This window comes from Lepidochelys kempii, chromosome 9, assembly GCF_965140285.1.
Source record: "Lepidochelys kempii isolate rLepKem1 chromosome 9, rLepKem1.hap1, whole genome shotgun sequence".
In the NCBI taxonomy this organism is placed as follows: domain Eukaryota; kingdom Metazoa; phylum Chordata; order Testudines; family Cheloniidae; genus Lepidochelys; species Lepidochelys kempii.
The window spans coordinates 25,684,978-25,710,080 of NC_136388.1; the positions used below are offsets into that span (position 1 = coordinate 25,684,978).

Here is a 25,103-nt window from a genome sequence, read left to right on the forward strand (position 1 = left end):
CAATTTGCAAAGCATGATGACGCTCCAAATCATGGACATCACGGTGCTATATTATTTTTGGCACAGTTTCAGCTTTGGGAAAAATTCTATTAGTGCTTGATTGTGTTTGAACATACTTCCTCCTAGGCACCACTTTGAAAATTTCTCTCCCATTAATTATAAGCAGAAAGCTTTGTTGTTTCTATAGCCAATCTTATGATCGTACATTGGAAGAACATGTACAGATTTAAAATAAATCTTTTTTCTAATTTTCTCCTCTTATTAAATCTACAAATGTAGTGTTCATGAGGGACACCAGATTGGCAGTGCTGGAAACTACAGTCCAGTGGCTATCAACTGAACAGGTACAGTATGGACTAGACCTGTGTAATCTATGCCAAGATGGACCTAAACTGTGTAGCGTGTCCCCTGTTTCCATGGCACCTCAGTTCTGAATTCTACAGAAAACTGGACATTCTGTCTCAGATTCTTTAGTTTGAGCACTGTACATGTTGGGAAAGGGGCTTTGTGCATCTTTGCATTCCCACAGTCTTGAGGAAAGACTGCTCTACATTGTGCTCTGCTAAACCGGGGATCGGCAACCTTTGGCACATCCGCAGGCTCAGCCGATCACAGCTCCCACTGACAGCGGTTCACCCTTCCAGGACAATGGGGGCTGCGGGAAGCGGCGCGGGCCGAGGGATGTCTGCTAAATCGACTGCCTATGCATTGATCGCTGCAGCGTCTATCCTCCGGTAAGTGTAGACAAGTTCTAACTCTAGTGTGGGAGGAGAGCACAGCACAGTTGAAGATGAAGGTGGCTGAGAGTTGCAGTGTAATGAGCTCCCCCTGGTGTTCAGTGATCACACAGTGCTTAAGGTACTTGCAAGAGCTCTGTTTTATTCTGTGTCCAGTTCCAGCTGGCTGTGCATGAGCTTCACAGCCTCTCTGTCAGGGAATCTCAGCTCCTAAAGGCACATTCCCAATGCCATACCCATTAGCTGGGTTGAAAATGTGTGTGGCTTGAGAGAGGCAGGTGGAATAGGATTTGAAATAAAGTGCTGTTGTGGTGGTGGATGCTGACTGTTGTCAGCTTTAGGGAAGGAAAATGCTGCAGTGTCAGGGCTCTGGCTATATTAAAATTAGTTGGATTTTTAAATAATGTGCTCTCACTTCCATTCCTTCAACTCCCCCTCCTGTTAGAATATTATCATCTTTCTTCTATCTATGAAGAACACCTCTGTGTTCCGCTATTTTAAAAATTAAGAGCACTTTCTCAAACACGGGCAGGTAACGATCTACACTAACAAAGGAAATAGAGAGAAGAAAAGCAGGAGGCTGACATTCAAATTTGCATTAAAACAGGATGTGACCAATTTTAATCCAATATTGCTCACAAGAGATAGAGCTATGCTGTATTGCTAATATTACTGCTACTCATTTACATGAGCTGAATGTTTGTAAAATCAAAATGCCCTAGAAAGAATAATGTCTGGATGTGAATCCAGGGCATTTGAAGTATGCTAAAATATTTTAAATTATTTACCACAAAGAAAACACAGCACACTGCATTAGGTCATGATTCATTTTTATGGAGCTTCAAACAACCACCTACTGTGTTATTTGGTTTCTTCTGCCATCTTTAATTTTATAAAGTGACAGTCAGATAACTAGCTAAAAAAGTTTTATGAAGCTAAAAATTGATGACTTTATGCCAGATTTAAGCAAAGGTAAATGAAGCATCTTCACAGTGGTTCGTAGCAAAATCTAGTATTTATTTACTTAATTTGATTTCTCAAACAAAAATGCACCTGTCCAAAGTTCTAGGCACCCTGCAAGCTCCTAAAATGACATTTAAAAAAAATCATACAGTAATACACCTCACTCAGCTTTGCATCTTAACAAAATCCAGCCGTACTAAAACAACCATACCACCTCAGCTCCTACCCTGTTCTCTATATCCATGAGCCTCTCTCAAGCCCCAGAAAACAAAGGAATCCTGCAACATGCTGTGACATCCTGCTTGGGTATCCAGAACTGTGAGCCACTATGTTACCGTCCCCACAGTCTCACCAAATGAGAGCTTTGCTGCTGCTAAGCTATGTGTCAGCTCCCTGACACACTAGTTCAGGGGTGGGCAAACTTTTTGGCCCAAGGGCCACATCGGGGAATAGAAATTGTAGGGAGGGCCATGAATGCTCACAAAATTGGGATTGGGGTGTGGGAGGGGGTGTGGGCTCTGGGATGGGGCTGGGGATGAGAGGTTTGGGGTGCAGGAGGGTGCTCCGGGATGGGATCGAGGGGTTTGGAGAGTGGGAGGTGGATCAGGGCTGGGGCAAAGGGTTAGGGCATGGGGAGAGACTAAGGGGTGTGGCCCCCGACCCAGCGCCCCCCGGAGTGGGGCCGAGCCGCGTGGTGTGGCCCCAATCCTGCTCCCCAGCCGGAGCGGGGCTGAGCCGCATGGTGCGGCCCCGGACCCAGCGCCCCGGCTGGAGCGGGGCCAAGCCACGTGGTGTAGCCCCAGACCCAGCACCCCAGCCGGAGCTCCAGAGCAGGGCCAAGCTACACGGTGCAGACCCAGACCCAGACCCGCGGCCAGAGCAGGGCCGCACCACTCGCTTGGCTCCCAACCCAGCACCCCAGCCAGAGCGCTGGAGCAGAGCCAAGCCGCTTGGTGCAGCTCAGGGGCTGGCTTAAAACGGCTCACAGGACGTAGTTCGCCCACCCCTGCACTAGCCCATCTGTCTTTCCAGCAAACTCTTCAGGACTCTGCCAGTCCAAACCTTGCCTTGCAGTTAACAATCAGTGAATCCCAATTCCTGAGTTCCCCAGAGATGTCTGCCTGCAGTGTCCAGTCCCTCCAACTGGACACTCTCAGAAGTTATTAAGTTTGTTGCCTTCAAAGAGACAGAGCACACACCAGCCCGTTAGGTTAGCTGAAGACTCACACTTCACTGTAATACAGAGCCCTGTGATGGTTTTGTAAAGAAACAAGAATAAGTTTATTAACAAAGAAGAAAGGTTTAAGTGATAATAAGGAAGAATAAAAGAAATAGGTGTGGTTACAAGTAAAACAAAACATGCTTTCTGGTGACTAAAACGTAATTTCAGCAAGTTTTTATTTTTGTCTTAGCAGGTTTCTCACCTATATGCAGTTTCCAGCTACGCTTGCCTCCCAGGCCAAGATGATCCACCTTTCAGAGAGCACTGAACCCTAAGTTTAGGACCAGCGTGTTACCAGTTTGCATAAGATCCCTTACATGACACCTTTAAGATACACATCATGACAACAGTGTGTTGGGGAAATGAGTGGGTCAGTCCAGATGTGAGTAACAGTATGGTGTGCCCTCTATCAGTTAGTATCGAGTGGCTCCCAGAGACACACGTGCCCTCACTGTCAACATATCTGGGCTTTTTCAGATCAAGCTGGGGAGTGAATTCCAAAGCTGAGGAGCCCTGCCTGCAGATGCCTCTCCCTTATATACTAAGGGACCGAGTTTGAACATATAGTTTGAAGTCAGCTCTCACAGGATAGCATGGGAAAGTGATTTCTCATATAGACATGTCCCAGGCCATTTTAGGCTCTGTATTTTGTACCATGCCTACCACAATAGGGTCCAGGTCCATTTCTAGGTCTCCTAGGTGCTATGGTAATACAAATGATAACACCTTAATTTCTACTTGGAAACCGGAACACATCACAGAGAACTCATGACAGGTATTTATGGCATCCAGAACTCCCAGTAGGACACTCCACTTACCAGGTGAGCTTCTGAATAGTCTTACAATGTAGCTCTACGGGGAGCTCATAGCAGTAATCTAATCTTGAAGTGACAGAGATATGGATGATGGTAGCAAGAGCAGCATCTGGCGGAAGAAGAAAAAAGAAAAGGGGGGTGCGGGGAGCCTGCAATCTTCTGGCTAAGTACAGATGAAAGAAAATCTGTCCTGATCACAGATGCTACTTGGTCATCTAAAAGCATCTGCTGTCTAACCTGATCCCCCAACCTATGACTACTGGATTACTTAAAAAGGATGAATGTCAGATACCCATATATGAATTAATATTTTCAGCTACTATGCATGCTTCCAGGTTTTCAGTCCTTGCATGCCCTCTGTTGCTGTACAAAAACGAACAAAAAATCCTGCTTGACACTGTCCTAAGGGGTAGACTTCTCCCTGTACCCCAATTCTTAGCTTACGGTGGATTTTGAGAGGTGGGAAGTGTAGGCTTGTAGTTGTACATCCCCTCCTGTATGATGCTTTTAGGGTGACTGGCTGGTCCCTCCCCGAATACAATCTTCAGAGGCAGGGTCAGCAAAGACACCCTCCATCCCTACCCCTACAAATCTGTGTTAAAGTCTGAGAGAGCTGGCTGCCTCCAGTTCTGTAGTGAGGCAGGAAAAGCTCTTGCTACTATTGCCCATCTGCCTAGGACTCCACAGAAAGCAATTGCATGCAGTAACTAGGGAAACCTCATGAATTGTACTAAGCCTCCATGGTCTATGGCAGGGATCTGCAACCTTTGGCACGCAACCTGTCAGGGAAATCTTCTGGCAGGTGGGGACAGTTTGTTTACCTGCAGCGTCCACAGGTTCGGCCAATCGCAGCTCCCACTGGCCATGGTTTGCTGTTCCAGGCCAGTGGGGGCTGCTGGAAGCGGTGTGGGCCGAGGAATGTCATGGCCGCCGCTTTCCGCAGCCCCCACTGGCCTGGAACAGTGAACCGCAGCCAATGGGAGCTGCAATCAGCCGAACCTGCAGGTAAACAAACCAGCCCACCAGCAGATTTCCCTGATGGGCCATGTGCCAAAGGTTGTCGATCCCTGGTCTTACAGTGATGACTTTGAGCACTCTCACTGCCCTTGTCAAGACTCCCTTTTTATTTAATGAAGGGATGTATGACTATAAAAACTCTGAATATAGAGATCTCAAACCCAGTGCTCCAATAGTTCTTAAACCATGAGCTGATAGATTGTGCCCAGAGTTTCTTCCATCACAATGTAAAGCATGAACCAGTACAAGAGAGGGAGAGAGACGGATTCAGTTATGCATTCGTCTGTTCCAAACAAAGGGCAGTGGGTGGGTTAAGCATGTAGTCAAGCAGCTGCCCCCATTATGTATCTGTGTTTATTTTCATCTTGCTTCCAGAGTACTGTCTTACTATTATTTTATGTAACCAAGTGCTGGAATTGTAAGATTTAGATTGGGGTAAACTGTAGCATTGGGACTTGCGAGGGAAATTAGTCTACGAGAACAGAACTGTTTTAAGAGGCGGCTGTTAACATGAAACAAATTTGAGAACTAGTGCGCTGGATAGTTGGTATTTTGGAGAATCAGACTTCAAAGCATATGCTGTGAAGAGTGGTAGACTGACAACAAAGCAGAGAAAGCAAAGAATGCTATAGAGAAATGAGAGTCAAGAGCCATTTATAGCAGGGATATTGTGATGCTATAAACCAGGGATCGGCAACCTTTGGCCCGCGGCCAGCCAGGGTAAGCCCCTGGAGGGCCAGGCCGGCTTGTTTACCTGTCGCGTCTGCAGGTTCAGCCAATCGCAGCTCCCACTGGCTGTGGTTCACCGCTCCAGGCCAATGGGGGTTGCGGGAAGCGGCGTGGGCCGAGGGATGTGCTGGACACCACTTCACACAGTTCCCATTGGCCTGGAATGGCGAACCACAGCCAGCGGGAGTTGCAATCGGCTGAATCTGCGGACACGACACGTAAACAAACCGGCCTGGCCTGCTGGGGGCTTACCCTGGCGGGTCGTGGGCCAAAGGTTGCTGATCCCCAGTTTATAGCATCACAATGTTACTCAAGGAAACAAAAGGAGTATTAATTTAATTAACAGTGAAAGATTAATAACCTAAAAGAATGAATTTAACATTTCAGAGCTTGGACAAAATTTACTACATAAAGCAGCAATCAACACAGAACACCCAGAACTAGTACTAGTCTAAATGTAGATAGAATATAAAAATCCCAGTAATAGAAACACCCATCCTGAGCCATGTTTTTTTTATAAGATTTATAGTTTAACAATAAATCAGAGAATCACACTGGATATTGCTGCTTTCTCCACAGTCATAATAGCTGCTGCCTCAAGAAGGGAAGGGCAAATAAAATCTTTGGTTGAAACTACAGACACATTTTTCAGTTGATGTAACTACTCACATTGGTATTTAGAGATGACATGGGGGTTCATACCCATACTCTTGTGAAAAATAAGACTGAGTCTTTTCTGACCATGGAGTATGGATTGTCTCTCAAACAAGTTGGCTCTTCTGACAGCACAGCACCATTTAGGACTATTCTGGGACACTGGTTTTCTAAGGTCTTAGAGGGAAGTGTGTCACCTATAAAGAACAAAAAACACTTTACAGGGTGTTTTTAAATGTTTGGAAATCTTTAAGTTGACTTCAGCTGTTGGAGCAGAACATTTCTAAAACAAAGACTGTCAGAAATTCATATGAAAAGTAAAAGGCAAATATCTCATCCAGAGCTCTAAGCCTGGATTTCAGACGAGTTGGCCAAGATGTTTGACTAAAACTGTCCAAATAAATCCCTCAGCTAACCATCCTGCTTCCATCAGCCTAGGTCATTTAACAGCAAGGCTAACCAGCCAGAATATGTGCTTTTGCTATTTTCTCCTTGCCTAATTAAAGCATTCTCTCATTTTCCTTCTGCTAAATCGTGTATGGTGACTCCCAGTGCAATAGAGGATCCATTATGATAACCTGATGGACCAGAATAGATGTCTATTGTTTTCTGCCCAGATAAACTGGCATCTCTCAAGCCACTGTACTAAAGCTGTTAGGCCTGTCCCACATTTTCAGGACATTAAAACAACCCTGAAACCTATCTGGGGATGATGCAAATGATGATGCAACATTACAACATATATATCACAATAGTGTAATGTGATAACTTTGTCTTAATGGACAATGCCCAAGAACAGTGGCAATACTTGATCTAGCCTCCAGTACATAGTCCCTACCTGTTTGTTGTGCTCCTGGATTTAGTAGCTCCTTAACTCAAGGCACTTGACAGTGCAGCACATGGCTTCTACGCTGTAGCAAGGTGCCTGGGTGCTGCAGGACTGTAGTGAAAATTCTTCGGCATCTATGTAACACCAACAGACCCTAATTGGTGGCGGGCGGGGTCAAACCTGGGACCCATGAAGCTTAATGCATGAGCCAAAAGCCACCTGGCCGTTAGCCAGGGCTGTAGCAGACTCATTCATCTCTAAGTAGTCTCGGTACCATTTAGAGGGGACAGAACACCATACCCAGGAAGTGTGTGGGTTACATCTACAGATGTTTTTACATCACACTTTTATTTAAGTGTGACATGACTAGTAAAAGGAGTGCAGTAGCCCCTGCATTTTACACTGTTCCCACATTTCTGGCTGGTAAGGTTGGACGCTGGTGTTGTCTGTAGGTTTCAGAGTTAACAGGGTGGGCAGAGGTGGATTCTAGGCTTTCCTTCTCAAAGGGAGAAAGGTTCTGAGTCACGGGCTGACGCCTCCCGCTTCACTGCATAGACAGGCACCAACCCAGCCTAGAAAAAGGCCCTGTGAGCTCATAGCGAAGCACAGCCAGGACGCTTCACGGACCGCGGAGAAGGGAAGGAAAGTGTGATTGAGCAAAGCCCCCACCCCCATGCGGGCGGCCGGGATTAGAACCCCGGTCTACGAGGGTACCAGGCGGCCACTCTAACCACTGCGACACGCTGGCACAGCGTTCCCCTCCCCCCGAATTTCCCAACACATCCCGCACCGCGCTCCCCGCTAGGTTTGGACAAGCAGCCCGCGCGCCGGGGAACGGGCTGATGTCTGCCACAGCGACACGCCAGCGCCCCCGGAGGCGTTGGGAGGTGGAACGGAAGTGAGGAAAGGGAGAGAGACGGTCGACTTCCGGTTCCGCCAGGCGCTGCCGCCGGCTTCTTGAGGGTGCTCCGCTCCCTGCGTCCTACCCCGTGCGGCGACCTGAGCGGAGGAGGATGAGCTTCGAGCACCGCAGGGACTGGAGCCGCGGAGGAGGAGGGGGCCCCCGGCCTTCCTCCTCCTCCTCCGCGGGGGGACCCGAAGGCCGCGGGGGCCGGGGCCGGCATCCCAGCCACCTCAAGGGCCGCGACATCGGGCTGTGGTACGCGCGGAAGCAGGGCCAGAAAAGCAAAGAGCCTGACAGGCAGCAGGTAACGGCCGCGGCGCGTATCCGGCGCCTCTTGTCCGCCTCCTGGGCCCGGGGCTCAGCCCCCGCTGCCCCCCCCCGGCTCCCCCTCTTCTCCCGCTGGACGGGCCGCCAGCCCCTGGCACGGTCCCCCGGCCCTGGGACGTTTCCCTGGCAGCGGGTGGGTGCAAAGCCCGGGTTCTGCTACGCTGGACCCTGGGCCCATGGTCGGCTACTGTTGTGTGGTCTGTCGCTCTCTCCATGCACGTGCACACCCCCAACTTATTTGTCCCCCCGGGGGGGGAGGGGCGCATGATGGTCTTAGCCACGGAGCCGGATAAATACTGCAGTCAAATCCGCCCCGGTACCAGACTACGTGCATAAAGAAAGCTACCTAGGGTGCAGGACAGGAGACCGCTAGTAGGCTGTGCCGCTTGGGCTGTGGTCAGGCATGCAAATTTTAGCCAAGATTGTGAGAAACAAAACTTTGCTCTGAAGACAAGTGCTATGAAATGTTTGGGCATGCAGAGTAGACAGGATGTTAGTTTTTAAGGTTTTGCTCAAAAAACAACAACAAACAAAAGAACCCCACCCAACCTGCCCTACTACAGTAATCTGTAGAGAACACAACCCAGCTTAAAGATGACATGCTGTATTGACAGGTTTCAGAGGGGTAGCTGTGTTAGGGCATGGCTACATTTGCAGATGTAGAGCACTGTGAGTTAAACCCGCGTTCATAGAGCGCAGTAGGGAAAGCGCTGCAGTCTGTTGACACTGACAGCTGCAAGCGCACTGGCATGGCCACATTGGCACTTGCAGCGGCACTGGAAGCGGTGTATTATGGGCAGGTATCCCACAGAGCACCTCTTCCCATTCTGGTGCTGTGGCTTGTGGGAAGGGGGCGGGGAGTTCAGGGCATTCTGGGTCCTCTCCCAACGCCCCGTGATGCATCGGTTCACATCCCAGCAATCCTTGTGCTTCCATCCACATTTGGCACCATCTTTCAACGTTTTTTGTACTGCGCACTCTGTCTTCCCTTTCGGTCTGCGGGAATGGAGCCCGAACTGCTGAGGACTATGCTGATGAGTCTCGCCAGCACATCACTTTGGCAGTCGAGTTATTCCTTATGATCCAAAGTGACAGTGAGGGCTCAGACGATGATATCAACTCGAGTAGTGCATGTGATGCGAGTTTGCTTGTGGCATTCACGGACATGCTCACCACCTTGAAACGCCGTTTTTGGGCTCGGGAAACAAGCACTGAGTGGTGGGATCACATCGTCATGCAAGTCTGGGATGACGAGCAGTGGCTGCAGAACTTTCGGATGAGAAAAGCTCACCCCCACCCTGCTGCACAAGGACACAAGACTGAGAGCTGCCCTGATGGTGGAGAAGCTGGCAACTCCAGACAGCTACCAATCGGTTCCTAACCAGTTTGGAGCGGGGAAGTCAACCGTTGGAATCGTGTTGATGCAAGTTTACAGGGCCATTAATTGCATCCTGCTCAGAAGACCCATGACTCTGGGTAATGTGCATGACATTGTGGCTGGCTTTGCACAAATGGGTTTCTGTAATTGTAGAGGGGCAATAGGTGGGACGCATATTCCAATTCTGGCACCAGCTCACGTAGCCTCCAAGTATGTTAATCGGAAGGGGTATTTCTCGATGGTTCTCCAGGCGCTTGTGGATCACCGTGGGCATTTCATTGACATTAACGCAGGCTGGCCCGGAAAGGTGCATGATGCACACATCTTTCGGAACACTGGCCTGTTCAGGAAGCTGCAAGCCAGGACTTTTTTCCCAGACCAGAAGATCACCGTAGGGAATTCAAAAAGCCCATTGTGATCCTTGGAGACCCCGCTTACCCTTTAATCCCGTGGCTCATGAAACCCCACGCAGGGAGTCTTGACAGCAGCAAGGAGTGGTTCAACAACAGGCTGAGCCGATGCAGAATGACTGTGTGCTTTTGGCCATCTAAAGGTGCCCTCTGTAGGGGAAGCAGGACCTGGCCGATGACAGCATCCCTGCAGTTATATCCGCATGGTGTACCCTCCGTAACATTTGTGACAGGAAGGGTGGAAGATTTGCTCGGGTATGGAACTCGGAGGTTCAACACCTGGAGGCTGAATTTGAACAGCCAGAGAGCATTGCTATTAGAGGGGCCCAGTGTGGGGCTGCAAGGATTAGGGATGCCTTGAGGGAGCAATTTGAAGCTGAAAGCCACCAGTAATGTCTGATGCCCTGCACGGGAGTGAGGTGCAGTGGTTCCAATGTTAGTAGGAATCTGTGTTTGCTATACTGACTTGCAGTGTCTGTTTCTTTCCTGGGCTAAGGTATCTTTTACTTTATGCAGTAATAAAGAATGTTTTCAAAGCCAAAAAATCCATTTATTTAAAAGAAAATTATTTTATTGAAAAGAGACACAACTGCTTGGGAAACAAAAAGGGCAAGGGGGTGTGGAATGATACAATCACCGATTTGCGTATGTCCTGTCTGGAGTGTTGTGCAATGAGTGCTGCACTTCAGGATGGCTATACTGCATGGTGATGGGGTTGAGCGCAGTGGGTAAGGGTCATAGTTTTCAGGGCTGGGTGGTGAAGCTACAGGTGTTGGAGGCAGGTGTTGGTGGCAGTAAGAATCCGGATGTTGGGGAAAGTGGGTTGGAGGTGACATAGGTGCATAAAGGAAAGAATTTTGGGATAAAGGGGGTGTGGGGGGGTGGTAGTGCTCTGCCTGCATTGCTACGAGCGCCTGTGTCGAGTCCGCTTGGTGCTCCATGATGCTTAGCAGCCGCTCCGTGCTTTGGTGCCGGTGATCCACATTCTGCTGGCGGACCCTCCTTTCACTCTCCTGCACTTTTTGATTTTCATTACTTGAATGCTTAATTACTTCATGCAACTTGTCTTCCTTGCTTCTACGTAGCCCCTTTTTGATTCAAGGTTGCATCTATAAAGGCAAAATGCAACACTTAACAAAGGCAGCATTGTTCATACCAGACAGAGCAATGATTCCCCCGTACTTAAGGGCAAGCACAGTCTACACAATAGCATAATTTGCCCGTCCCAAAGCGAGCGCACATGACCCACAGGAGCCCCAAAATGGTGAGTAAGCACAGGGTCAAGCGTGACTGATTGTTTCACAGCTGTACTTTCCTCTGGGTTTCTGTGCCTTGAGGAGAGCCAACCGCGGCAGGGGCCCCCTTTACTGAACACCGTCCCCACATTTTCCACAGGAGTTCGTCCTGGAAGATAGCTCACTGCTGAAGGTGACCTGGGAAGCAAGGGAGGGTCTTCTACTGCAATGCGGCTTCCGCCCTGGCCCATACGCAGCTTGCCTGTATGCAGCAATGGTTCCCCCGCCCCTCATGGCACGAACAAGTTAGCCTGACTGGGACAAGGACCACAGTGGCTCTCTCGAGAAACCTGCGCAAGCACATTGCTCAATTTCTGGATGAGGCCTTTGAAGAGATCACTGAGGCCGATTACTACGATGTGAGAGAGCACGTCATCGCCCTATTCCGCATCTAGACATGCATGCAGCCCAAACCCTCCTCGCCCCAAGAGCCGCACAAATAACTTCCTTCCCAAAATAAAAGCCGCTTACCGGGAACCTCCTCTAGTGTTTGTCCTTTACCAAGCACCGGCCGCTGCGACTGGCTACCTTCCTCCTGGCTTGAGAACAGCTCCTGGCTGCATGCATCTCGGGATTCCGGGGCATCTTCCTCCGTCTCAGCACCCTCGCTCCTGCTTTGCTGCTGCTCCTCCTGCCTTGTTGCACTGGGCTCTGAAGTGTCCATCGTGGTCCTCAGACTGGAGGTGGGGTCGCCCCCAAGTATTGCATCCAGCTCTTTGTAGAAATGGCAGGTCGCGGGGGCAGCACTGGAGCAGCGGTTTGCCTTGCGGGGTTTGTGGTATGCATTCCGCAGCTCCTTCGCTTTAATCCTGCACTGCAGTGCATCCCGGTCATTGCCCCTTTCCATCATGTCCCTTGATATCTGCCTGAAGGTATAGTAATTCCTACAGGTGGAGTGCAGCTGGGACTGGACAGCTTCCTCCCCTGAAACACTGATGAGATCTAGCAATTTGCCATTGCTCCATACTGGGGCTCGCCTGGCGCGTGGAGGCATGGTCACCTGGAAAGGTTCGCTGAGCGCACTCCATGCCCGGCTGAGCAAACAAGAAGAGATTTTTCAAAATTCCCAGAGAATTTAAAGGGCGGGTCTGACGGTTGGTCAGCTGAGGGCAGGGCAGTAGAGTTCAAAGTGATGACCAGAGTGGCTAGCACAGGCATTGTGGGACACTTCTGGAGGCTGATCAGAGCGCACTATAGGACCAGGACGTCCACACTGGCGCCGCGGCACTCCAGCAGGGGCGCAGCAAACGTTATTCCACTCGCCAAGGTGGAGTACCAGCAGCGCTGTAGCCAGAGTCAGAGCGCTCTACATGCCTTGCCAGTGTAAATGGGTAGGAGCTAGTGTGCCCGGGGCTCCTTTATTGCGCTATAACTCGCAAGTGCAGCCAAGGCCTTAGTCTGTATCAGCAAAAACAACAAGGAGTCCTTGTGGCACCTTAGAGATTAACAAATTTATTTGGGTATAAGCTTTCATGGGCTATAACCTTCATCAGATGCATAGAGTGGAAAATACAGTAGGCAGATATAAATATATACCACGTGAAAAGATGGGAGTTGCCTTACCAAGTGGGGGGTCAGTCCTAACAAGGCCAATTCAATTAGGGTATATGTGGCCCATTCCCAGCAGTTGACGAGCAGGTGTGAGTGTCAACAGAGGGAAAATTTATTTTTTTGTAGTGACCTAGTCGCTCCCAGTCTTTATTCAAGCCTAATTTGACGGTGTCAAGTTTGCAAATTAATTCCAGTTCTGCAGTTTCTCATTGAAATCTGTTTTTGAAGTTTTTTTGCTGAAGAATGGCCACTTTTAAGTCTGTTATTGAGTATCTGGGGAGATTGAAGTGCTCTCCTGCTGGTTTTGAATGTTACAATTCTTGATGTCTGATTTGTGTCCTTTTATTCTTTTGCGTAGAGACTGTCCGGTTTGGTCAATGTATGTGGCAGAGGGGCATTGCTAGTACATGATGGCATATATCACATTGGTAGATGTGCAGGTGAACGAGCCCCTGATGGTGTGGCTGATGTGGTTAGGTCCTATGATGGTGTCCCTTGGATAGATATGTGGAGTTTGTTGCAGGGATTGGTTCCTGGGTTAGTGTTTCTGTTGTGTGATGTGTAGTTGCTGGTTAGTTTGCTTCAGGTTAAGGGGCTGTCTGATGTGTAGTTGCTGTCTGTCTGTTTTGCTTCAGGTTGAGGGCCTGTCCTGTCTCCCAAGGTCTATGAGAGTGAGGGATCATCCTTCAGGATAGATTGTAGATCCTTGATGATGTGCTGGAGAGGTTTTAGTTGGGGGCTGAAGGTGATGGTTAATAGCGTTCTGTTACTTTCTTCGTTGGGCCTGTCCTGGAGTAGGTGACTTCTGGGTACCCTTCTGGCTCTGTCAATCTGTTTCTTCACTTTTCCAGGTGGGTATTGTAGTTTTAAGAACGCTTGATAGATATCCTGTAGGTGTTTGTGTGAGGGATTGGAGCAAATGCGGTTGTCTCTTAGGGCTTGGCTGTAGACAATGGATCATGTGATGTTGTCTGGATGAAAGCTGGAGGCATATAGGTAAGTATAGCGGTCAGTAGGTTTCTGGTATAGAGTGGTGTTTATGTGACCATCACTTATTTGCACAGTAGTGTTCAGGAAGTGCATCTCTTGTGTGGACTGGTCCAGGCTGAGGTTGATGGTGGGATGGAAATTGTTGAGGTCCTGGTGGAATTCCTCAAGGGCCTCCCTCCCATGGGTCCAGATGATGAAGATGTCATCAATGTAGTGCAAATAGAATAGGGGCGCTAGGGGACAAGAGCTAAAGAAGCGTTGCTCTAAGTCAGCCATAAAAATGTTGATATACTGTGGGGCCATGAGGGTACCCATTGCAGTGCCGCTGACTTGAAGGTATAAATCGTCCCCAAATCTGAAATAGTTGTGAGTGAGGACAAAGTCACAAAGCTCACCCACCAGGTCTGCCGTGACGTTATCAGGGATACTGTTCCTGACGGCTTGTTGTCCATCTCTGTGTGGAATGTTGGTGTAGAGAGCTTCTATATCTATAGTGTAGGCTGTGGATGTAAAAGTCTACATTTCACCTAATCAGGTGTTTCTGGAAGATCACCAATAGATTGTAATTTCCTCAGGAAGTCAGTGGTGTCTTGAAGATAGCTGGGAGTGCTGTAGCATAGGGCCTGAGGAGAGAGTCCACATAGCCAGACAATTGTGCAGTCAGGATGCAAGTGCCTGAGATGATGAGGAGTCCAGGATTCCCAGGTTTATGGATCTTGGGTGGCAGAACCCTGAACAGGGGTATTCTAGGGGTGTATCTGTGTAGATTTGTTCCTGTGCTGCTTCAGGGAGTTTCTTGAGCAGATGGTGCAGTTTCTTTTGGTACCCCTCAGTGGGATCAGAATGCCCTGTAGAATGTGGTGTCAGAGAGTTGCCTAGGCTTCACGCTGTGTCTTATCCCTCTTTCAGCTATCCTTTCCAGAGCAAGCAAGCTCCAGAAAATGGTAAAGGAAGTACCCCTGTGTCTGAAAAGCTAAATGGTTAAAAGCAGGTAGCCTGGGAGAACGCTGTTCATGTTTGTGCTATTCCTCATCCCTGTTTTTAAAACTCCCCTGCAGAAAAGGGGGATCACTTTTTGCTTCTCTAGCAGTGACTTAAGAGCTGTAGTGGGAAAAGTGAGGATTCTCAGGGGTTGTGTTTTTTCCGCTATGGGAAGTATTGCATGCAACAGTACAGGTATTTCTAATAGCATTTCTCTGTGGTATCTGTACACCTCCACAGGTGCAGAGAAGATAGGAGGCACAGAATGTAGAGGAAGAGAGAGAGAGATTCTTTTTAAAAAGCAACGAAAAATTTATTATTTTGGTTCTGTAATTAATAGCTAAACATCGAAAAGTCCTAAATACGTCAAAGCTTGTCTTAACCTGTTAAAATGGTCAGAAAAAAGTCTCCTTGGTGGCTATTAACAGGATTCACTGTAAGTAGGGGGTTTTGGTATGTCGAGGTGACTAAAAAGATTAGCATTCTAGGAGTGAGAATGTGATGTCTCAGTTTCTTAAACTTGGTTCTCCTTACATCTGTAATGCAAAGAATACCACTTAAAAAATCCTCCTTACAAATAATAATTTGTGCATGACTGACTGCAAGTATATAGATAAGTCAAAATCTGTGTGGTTGCTAAAATGTCTTGTAGGGCATGATGGAAAAGACCCACTCACCTCCTACATTGTGGATAAACAAGTTTAATTTTGTAGTCCCATAAATTATACTACTGTTACAATTGCAGGAAAATGGAAAAACATTTTTGTGGTTAAACCAAGCCTGCAAATAAATTTTGAACATGACTATATGCTCTTAAACACTGGTGGAAAAGCTGTTTTTCTTTCCTCAAATTAGAGAGCTGTGGTGCGTATGGATGAACGCAGGGAAGAACAGATTGTTCAGTTGCTGAATACTGTCCAGACTAGAAATGAAAAAGAACAAGAATCTGTGTCATGGTGGTCCGGTGAGGAAGAAGGGTAAAAAAAATCAATCGCTTATGCTATGGGTTTCTTTTTTAGAAAATGGTGGCAAAAGATTTCGGTAGTAACTGCTAAAGTTAAAGGTGGTGTCGTCATGTGGGTTAGATTAAATAAAATTTTATAAATGCTGATTTTTTTTTTTAAGTAGTAACACATGAAGGAAATAATTAGTTTGAATTAAAATTGTTTTCAAACAATTTTCTAGGTTATGCTTGAGTTCTGGGTTTGAAATTTTTACCCACAACAGAAGACTAAATGTACTAACCATAAATAAGCCAATAGGCGAGAACCTTAATTTTTCGTTTTTATTTTGTTTACCTGGGCATTTATAAGTGTTTGTTACAAAAATTAAATGGTTGAAAATTGGTGCAAAAAATTAACTTCGGTTTTCTGGATAAATATCTGGTTTAGTGTTGGGGGGACAGGAAGAAGCAACAAATAGTGGAAAAGATAAGAATATTGAAAGTAAAAGCAGTGTAATGCTGTGGTTTATTTAATGAACTGAATATCAACAGGATGTACACATATGCACACCTATGTGTCTGTGTGTATCTTCCGCCACATGGCCTTACTTAGTCTTGCATTTACACATGGACTAATTTTAATATAACATAAACACATCTACCTAATGTAATGGATTGGATTTTCTTAAAGTAACTGGTATTTTCATGTACTTGTGAATTTGGGTGAAAATCAGTAAAAAATGAATAATAGTTCTTGTAAAATGTGGGAAAATTTGGGCAAAAAATATCAAAGGGCCATACTAATAGGAAATATTGGGGGTAGAAGGTAGAGGAAGAGGGGGTATCTTCACCCAGCGAGTTCCACAGATTTTTACCTCTTTTTCATACCCAGCTGCTGGGAGGGAGAGGGCAGGATGCTGGACTTCCAAGAATGCTTGTGAACTCCATTTTTTTATACAGTTTCTCTCTGGTCTTATGCTAGCAAACTTTATAGCTGTAATTCACCATTAGTGGCAACAACTGTAGAAGCTGTAGTGTAGAGAAGACTCTTCTTTGCCACTGTAGTATTTATTCCTACTCAGTTTAGATGTAATAAGAATTCCTGACTCTCTTTACACTGCAGCTTGGATATTTTAAGAGTGCATTAAGTCCCTAAAGCCAGATTTTTAAGTGTGTTTTGGTGCCAAAACTACCTTTGAAATCAATGAGAGTTAGGTGTCTAAATACCTTTGGCCTGGCATACTCTTAAAACATCAAAGTTAATCTTGAGTATCAGACTGTGGCTAGTAAGTATGTGATAAATGTTGAGGCTCCCCTTGCTGTTGGAAGGGAAGAGTGCTCTCTTTCCCACCCCAAAGATTGTTGGGGAATGGGTGTGGTTCTGAAATTGTCTCTGCACCCCAAATGCCAGAGTACTATCTTACTCTGTTCTTCCCAGGCCTCCATTTTTTGAGTTCTCCTCTTGAATAGGTTCAGCCTCAGTTAATGTTTTCCAAGCTGAAGTGAAATAGGCACACTTCTTGACAATTTCATTTCTACAGACAGGATTCTCAATAGCAGTAATGAAACAGACCACCAGAATCTTGTTAATTTCACTCTGCCACAAGAAAAAAGTTATGGTCCTGTTCTTCCAGTCATATCCAATTATGAGAGGGGGCAATGAGAATAGTTAAGGCAGTAGTTCTGTCTGCAGACTCAGACACCATTACATTGGTTTACAGTCGGTATTCTCTGCTACATAAGTAGGAGAAACCTATTTTAGATACAGACTTAAAGGGACACAAGGTAACAATCCTATGTTGTAAACAAAAAGTCTATTACTTGTATTGTAATAAAACAGACACCATCTACTTAGCAGTCACTCTTCTATCTGAATTTTTTTACTTGCTACTGTGATAAATTTTATGCATTTGACAGCAATTTGTATCTAGTTTTCCACAGCTCGTATGGATCTTTTGCATTGTAATGGGGATAAAAAAAATGTAGAGCCACAAAAATTGTCAGAGTGCTGGCAAGCATAGTACCTGAAATAAATTTTAACTAACTTCAAAAAATTGACTATATCTCAAATTGGCAGTATTTTTAATACCAAAGATTATTAAAATTGAGAGCTTTAAAAATCCTATTTACTTGTCACTATACTCTTATACCTCTTTTGCATTTCTCTCAGCTTGAATAGGGAAACTCAAAGCCTTTATTTGTGTTTAGTCAGTTTCACTTGCAGATGGCTTGTATGGCAGTGATTGGGTTTCAAACACTGCAGTGGAATAGTTTGTTAAACTGTTTGAAAAAATATATAATTTTAATTATGGTAATACTGTATGTCTATTGGTATATGTAAAAACAACTTTACCAAATTATATTCTAGGACAATTTAAATTTGTACGTATCTTAAATTTTGCAGACATTTATAACGTCCCCATGCTCACCAGGGAAACTTTTGTACTTACCTCTGCTGAGTGGACTTTTTCAAGCTATGCCTGAGTTGATATGTGGAAATTGCATTATAATCAAATCTTTGTTTCTGATATAGTCCAGAGGTACCTCTAGAGAAACCAACCTTGGCGAAGACTTCTGTAAAGCAGAGACCAATTTTGGAGAAAACATTCGTAGATCGAGATTCAGAATATCTCTTTCAAGAAAATGAGCCAGATATTGATTTGAATGAGAAATTTAGAGAAGAGTTAAGAAAGAAGAAATTTGATCCTAGATACATTGAAATGCAGGTACTAGATAACGGTTAACTAGAAGCCACAACTTATGCTAATGTTTTTATTTATAATAGTTTTTTATTTTTATAAGCAAAAACTAGTTACCTTTTATACCCTTGTTAATGGAAAAGTGTCATCATGAAAATCTGTTTAGTGTCACTTACGTGAAAATACTTTTTTTGATACTGTCATAATGTTCCTTTATGCAATTTATCAGCTGTCCACCACTTCAATAAACACTTGTACATGGAAATTACCAATAGTATAACATTTGGAAAATATTAACACTCCTGTGACTACTTCTGAACATAAACATTTATTTTGTATAATATTTTTCATATGAATTTCATCCTAAAATGCTAAAATCTAAGTGCAAGGCAGTGGACAGCATGATATGATTTATTTTTAAGTGAATGAATTAGATAATTCATCCATAATACCAGTAATCCACCTTTAGACCAGTTTTTGGCCTGGAAATCATTCTGGTTGCTCTGGTGGTGGTGAAAGAACCAACAATGTTGATGTGGACATACCAGTTGCTTTTGACACAGTTTATCATAAGGTGATGCTGATCTGCCTTCAAGATCTTATGTAGGAGGATGGACTCATATCAGCTAATTTCAATTATTCCTTTCTGGCCGAATCCAGAAGGTCATAATATGACTCTCAGGCAGGTGGGCAAACTTTTTGGCCTGAGGGCCACATCGGGGAATATAGATTCATAGATACTAAGGTCAGAAGGGACCATTATGATCATCTAGTCTGACCTTCTGCACAACACAGGCCACAGAATCTCACCCACCCACTCCTGAAAAACTCACCTATGTCTGAGCTATTGAAGTCCTCAAATCGTGGTTTAAAGACTTCAAATACAGAGAATCCTCCAGCAAGTGCTACAGAGGAAGGCAGAAAACCTCCAGGGCCTCTTCCAATCTGCCCTGGAGGAAAATTCTTTCCTGACCCCAAATATGGTGATCAGCTAAACCCTGAGCATATGGGCAAGGTTCTCCAGCCAGATACTACAGAAAATTCTTCCCTGGGTAACTCAGATCCCACCCCATCTAACATCCCATCACAGGCCATTAGGCCTATTTACCATGAATATTTAAAGATCAGTTAATTACCAAAATCATGTTATCCTATCATACCATCTCCTCCATAAACTTATCAAGTTTAATCTTAAAGCCAGATAGATCTTTTGCCCCCACTGCTTCCCTTGGAAGGCTATTCCAAAACGTCACTCCTCTGATGGTTAGAAACCTTTGTCTAATTTCAAGTCTAAACTTCCTGGTGGCCAGTTTATATCCATTTGTTCTTGTGTCCACACTGGTACTGAGCTTAAATAATTCCTCTCCCTCTCTGGTATTTGTCGCTCTGATATATTTATAGAGAGCAATCATATCTCCCCTCAACCTTCTTTTGGTTAGGCTAAATAAGCCAAGCTCCTTGAGTCTCCTTTCATAAGGCAGGTTTTCCATTCCTCGGATCATCCTAGTAGCCCTTCTGTGTACCTGTTCCAGTTTGAATTCATCCTTCTTAAACATGGGAGACCAAAACTGCACACAGTATTCCAGGTGAGGTCTCACCAGTGCCTTGTATAACGGTACTAAAACCTCCTTATCCCTACTGGAAATACCTCTCCTGATGCATCCCAAGACCGCATTAGCTTTTTTCACAGCCATATTACATTGGCGGCTCATAGTCATCCTATGATCAACCAATACTCCAAGGTCCTTCTCCTCGTCTGTTACTTCTAATTGATGCGTCCCCAGCTTATAACTAAAATTCTTGTTATTAATCCCTAAATGCATGACCTTACACTTCTCACTATTAAATTTCATCCTATTACTATTACTCCAGTTTACAAGGTCATCCAGATCCTCCTGTATGATATCCTGGTCCTTCTCTAAATTGGCAGTACCTCCCAGCTTTGTATCATCTGCAAACTTTATTAACGCACTCCCACTTTTTGTGCCGAGGTCAGTAATAAAAAGATTAAATAAGATTGGTCCCAAAACTGATCCTTGAGGAACTCCACTGGTAACCTCCCTCCAGCCTGACAGTTCACCTTTCAGTAGGACCCATTGTAGTCTCCCCTTTAACCAATTCCTTATCCACCTTTCAGTGTTCATATTGGTCCCCATCTTTTCCAATTTAACTAATAATTCCCCAGGTGGCACAGTATCAAACACCTTACTGAAACAGAAATTGTAAGGTAGGCCATGAATGCTCACAAAACTGGGGTTGGGGTGCGGGAGGGGTGAAGGCTCTGGTTAGGGGTCCGGGCTCTGGGGTGGGGCTGGGGATGAGAGGTTTGGAGAGCGGGAGGGGAATCAGGGCAGGGGGTTTGGGCATGAGGAGAGGTTCAGGGGTGCAGGTTCCGAGCAGCGCTTATCGCAAGCGGCTCCCAGAAGCAGTGGCATGTTCCTTCTCCGGCTCCTACTCAGAGGTATGGCCAGGTGGCTCTGCACACTGCCCAGTCTGCAGGCGCTGCCCCTGAAGCTCCCATTGGAGAGCTGGAGGGGGCCATTGGAGCACGTAGAAGCTGGAGCAGGGCCATGCTGTGGCAGGAGCCGCTTGGTGCAGACCCTGACCCTGACCCAGCGCCCCGGCCGGAGTGCTGGAGTGGGCCTGAGCCACATGCTGGAGTGCCAGAGTGGGGCTGAGCTGCGTGGTGCAGCCCCGGACCCAGCGCCCTGGCTGGAGCGGGGCAAAACCCAGACCCTTTCCTCAGCAGGAGCTCGTGGGCCAGCTTAAAACAGCTCGCAGGCCGTAGTTTGCCCACTCCTGCTCTAAGGCCACAATCTTGCAAATGCTTACACACATACCTAAGTATGCGAATAGTCTCGCTGACTTCAATGGGACTACATACAAACTTAGAGTTAAGCATACACATAAGTGTTTGTAGGACCTAGGACTAAGCATGTACAACTTGTTATACAAGTAAGTTATCTTTTTTTCAGATTAAACGTTTGTTGATCATAAACAAAACTGATTGTATTTTTTACCTCCAAAGCATAAGTGTATTTTAAAAATGAATATAACTTTTTTTTTCCCCAGAGATTCCGAGAGAAACTTCCTTCATATGGGATAAGAAGGGTAAATGTGTTTATTTTTACTTTGAAATCCAGTGCACCTCTGCTATTTTGTTATAAATATAGAAAAATAAGGGTTTGTAATTCAGACGAAAAATATGATTACTGGACCCAGATTTATAACAGAAGGCCTCTGGTTTGAAATATTTTTTAGAGGAAATGTAAAGAATCTTACCACCTTCTGAAGACATCAGAACATGTGAGGCTTCATAATTACAGCTAATTTCTTTCCAGAAAAGATTTCGAGTACATTGACGTGCAATGTAGGGAAGCTCACTCTACTTCTGTTGAACCATACAGTTTTACAGCTAGGCAGCAGTCTCCATGGAAACCAGGAATGAGCACCAAGTATATTTAAAATACTATATAGCTTTTTCATCCTTCACTTTGCAGATTTAACTTTTAAAATGTTACATGCTGTTTGAAACTAAGGTGACTAATTGCCGTGCTTACTTGTAATTTTAATAAACATTTTATTTACTGTATTATATCTAAAATTGCCAGGTGTGGCTATTTTTATTGCTGGTCATGGTATGTATGTGAGACTTATGATTGAACATTGATTAAAATTTGTCTTTATTCCATTTTAGTCTGTAGATCACACAATTGTGGCTGCATGCTGTTTTATGCTACCTACGTGCAATGAGTGAATTATGGACCATTTTAGCCAAAGGGGGTTATTTTCATCTTAGGTTAAATAACTTGTATGTTACATATCAAGGTGAAAGTACTCCATGTGCTTTCTTTTGTAGGTTTGTTAGACCTTTAATGGACAGTATAACTTGTACTGTAAATGGACACTTTCAGGTCCATTTTGGTCCCTGATTTTAGTTGTCTCTTTCAAAAAAGGACAAAATCTAAGAAACAAATAGTTCCATTGCTCTTCCGATTCCAGTAACCTTTTTGTGGGGTTTTAAACATTCCCTTGCTGTGATTGCAGCACAAACACTGAAATATGTGAAATGGAAAGTGCTGCTGAATACTATCGAGAAACAGACCAGTCTCTTTTCAGTGACTGAGCTGAACGAAATACAAAAGCCAAACAAACAGGAAAAGTGAGAAGTTAAGCTTTCATTTTCAATTATCTAGGGCTAGCTATATTTTCAAAGGGGTCTCAAACCCTGTTTGTTCATAAACCAAAGTTCTGGACTGTTCATTGTGCAACCCTATTTTCATAAATGATAGTATTCATTCTGTATACACAAGTAATTTGTGCATGGCCTTAGTCATATATTTAAAGTGAATGGCACACTTTGAACCTCTGGCCCTAAACTGTTAATAAAATGTGTGTCTAAATGTGTCCCTTTAAAGTACTGTGGCTTGTTCTTTTAAATTGAATTCAAAAGAATAGGGAATTATACAGTTTAAAAAGACTATTTGTCAACATAACATTATATTTTCCTTTTAAAATAGGAACTGATAACTATGATCAATAATAATCAGGTGACTGTGATAAGTGGTGAGACTGGTTGTGGAAAGACGACACAAGTTACTCAGTTCATTCTGGATGACTGTATAGAGAGAGGGAAAGGATCTGCTTGCAGGATTGTATGTACCCAACCTAGGAGGATCAGTGCTATCTCAGTAAGTGCAGTGCTGAAGAATTAATTGTTTCTTTGAATATTAATTTCCTTTTGCAATAGAGAAATTGTGGACAAATTATTTACTACTTGTATTGCAGTACTGCCCAAAGTTCCTAATCAGAACCAGGCCTCGTTTTGCAATGCACTGTACAAGCATATAGGATGTGTCATTCCCTCAAAGAGTTTACAATTTTAAATTCCCAATTCTGCGAATAGTTGCACCCATAATTAATGTATTTGAGTCATGTTGAAGCATCTATCAAGTACGTATGTGCAGGATTGGAGTTCAGTGTTGCTCTTCTGAAGGAAGCAGCATTGAAGCTGAACTCTTCGGCAGGTCTGTGCAACCTGCAAGGGTAGTGGAAGTTCACCCAGAACTTACCTATAGACCTTTGTGGATCTTATTAATTGGGTATCCTGCTCAGCACTCTTACCTAATATGGGCATAGTTAAGGGTAAAGGAAAATGTGAAAGGGTCTGTACTTAGACTCTTGCTTTTTGGATACCTTATGTCTTGCTGTTCTTGAGCTGTCCAGAAAGTGTTTTCCTATTACTTTCCTGGACGAAGCAGCACAGCTTCAAAAATTAGTGTCTTCTATGCTTACAGCCTCATTTCTCAATCCTGTGTGATGGTCACAGAATAGTACAGCTAACCGTTGCTAAACAATTCGATCTCAAACTATTGATAAAGAAAATTAGAGGTGAGCGTTTCTCAGCTTGGTTTATCTCGTGAAGTTTGACTACTAGAATGTACAAAATGCATAGTTTCCATTAAGTACAAATAGGAGGTGCTGGGTTGTAAAGAGGATTTCCACTACTGTAAAGAGTTGCATGTCATGGTATTAAGTTATAAGGGGGAGGATTGAAATACCTTTAGTTCCATCCTTTATAAAACAGCTCTACTGTCTTTTGAAATATATTTTGGGTTATACACCAGTTCCTGGATTGTGGCGAAGGAGTGCTGTATCCATCAGAGGAGGGTATTAAAGGTAGTTTTAGCATTATTATAAACTGACATGTAACTTCTTTATGGTAGACAGTTTCTACTGAAGAATACCTGTAAGTTCAGATAAGCCTTATTTATTTTTATTTTTTTTTAACATGATGCTATTTGGTTTGATTTTAAGGTGGCAGAGAGAGTTGCAGCTGAAAGGGCAGAAGTGTGTGGTAATGGCAAGAGTACAGGATACCAAATTCGTCTCCAGAGGTAAATGATAGTTTTCTTGGTGTTTGTATGCTGACTTGAATGTAAACTGACAAATCTAATATAAATCAAACGGGAAAATTTGAAATACTATTTTAAGCATAGACAGAACATACTTAACTGCTTTCACCCAGAGGGGATTCCTGAGCAATTTTCCTGTAAATGGTTGGGAGGAAAAATAAGTACTTACTTGAAAGCTTGACTACAATGGTTGAACTTTGATGCCACTTAAATTGGTGAGAAGTCAATTTTTGTAGTGTAGTCTACTTTCCTGTGACAGGGGAGCAAGTTTAAATCTGTAATTCTGTTAATTTAAAGGGGATTTTAATCCTTTATAGATAAACAAAATGAACACCACATGGTGGAAGGATTACAAATAGCACAGTGTAAACAGGCTATCAATATGCACATCTTAAACTGTTGAACTTAAAAGGTGAGTGAGATAAGAGATCTGGTTGAGGCAGAGAAGGAACAAAACAATGTTATGGTTCAAAGACTTAAAAATATCTTGTGTACTAATTCTGGTTACACTGGAAACCATTTGACTGGTCAAGTTGAAAATCACAGCTTGTGCAATCTGGAAACAGCCTTATTACAACAGACATATAGAAGGGAGTGTTAAAGTTAAAAATGTCAACTGTTTTAGGCCCTGATCCTGGGAACATTTATGCATATGTTTAATTTGACTACCATGTATAGTCTGATTCAAATCATGTAAGGTTAAGCATGTTGCGTCAGTGTTTGCAGGCTTAGGGCCCTAGTGTA

General features: G+C 44.6%; 1 protein-coding gene across 4 annotated transcripts in view; it reads left to right on the forward strand.

Annotated features, from left to right (window-relative positions):
* The first annotated feature begins 7,879 nt into the window (after positions 1–7,879).
* Positions 7,880–25,103, forward strand: part of DHX36 (DEAH-box helicase 36) — a 41,718-nt gene continuing 24,494 nt past the window's right edge. Inside the window, exons 1-6 of one of the 4 annotated variants that reach the window (XR_012160759.1) lie at positions 7,880–8,174; positions 15,658–15,779; positions 18,279–18,471; positions 21,517–21,555; positions 22,965–23,135; positions 24,262–24,341. Coding sequence is in view for 3 of the 4 variants with exons in the window: in XM_073359633.2 (XP_073215734.1) it covers positions 7,980–8,174; positions 15,658–15,779; positions 18,279–18,471; positions 21,517–21,555; positions 22,965–23,135; positions 24,262–24,341 (800 nt within the window). In the remaining variant the exon portion in view is untranslated. Of the gene's footprint in view, positions 8,175–11,389; positions 12,059–15,657; positions 15,780–18,278; positions 18,472–21,516; positions 21,556–22,964; positions 23,136–24,261; positions 24,342–25,103 lie in introns of those variants that run through there. The other 3 variants (XM_073359633.2, XM_073359634.2, XM_073359635.2) reach the window with 3 other exon arrangements.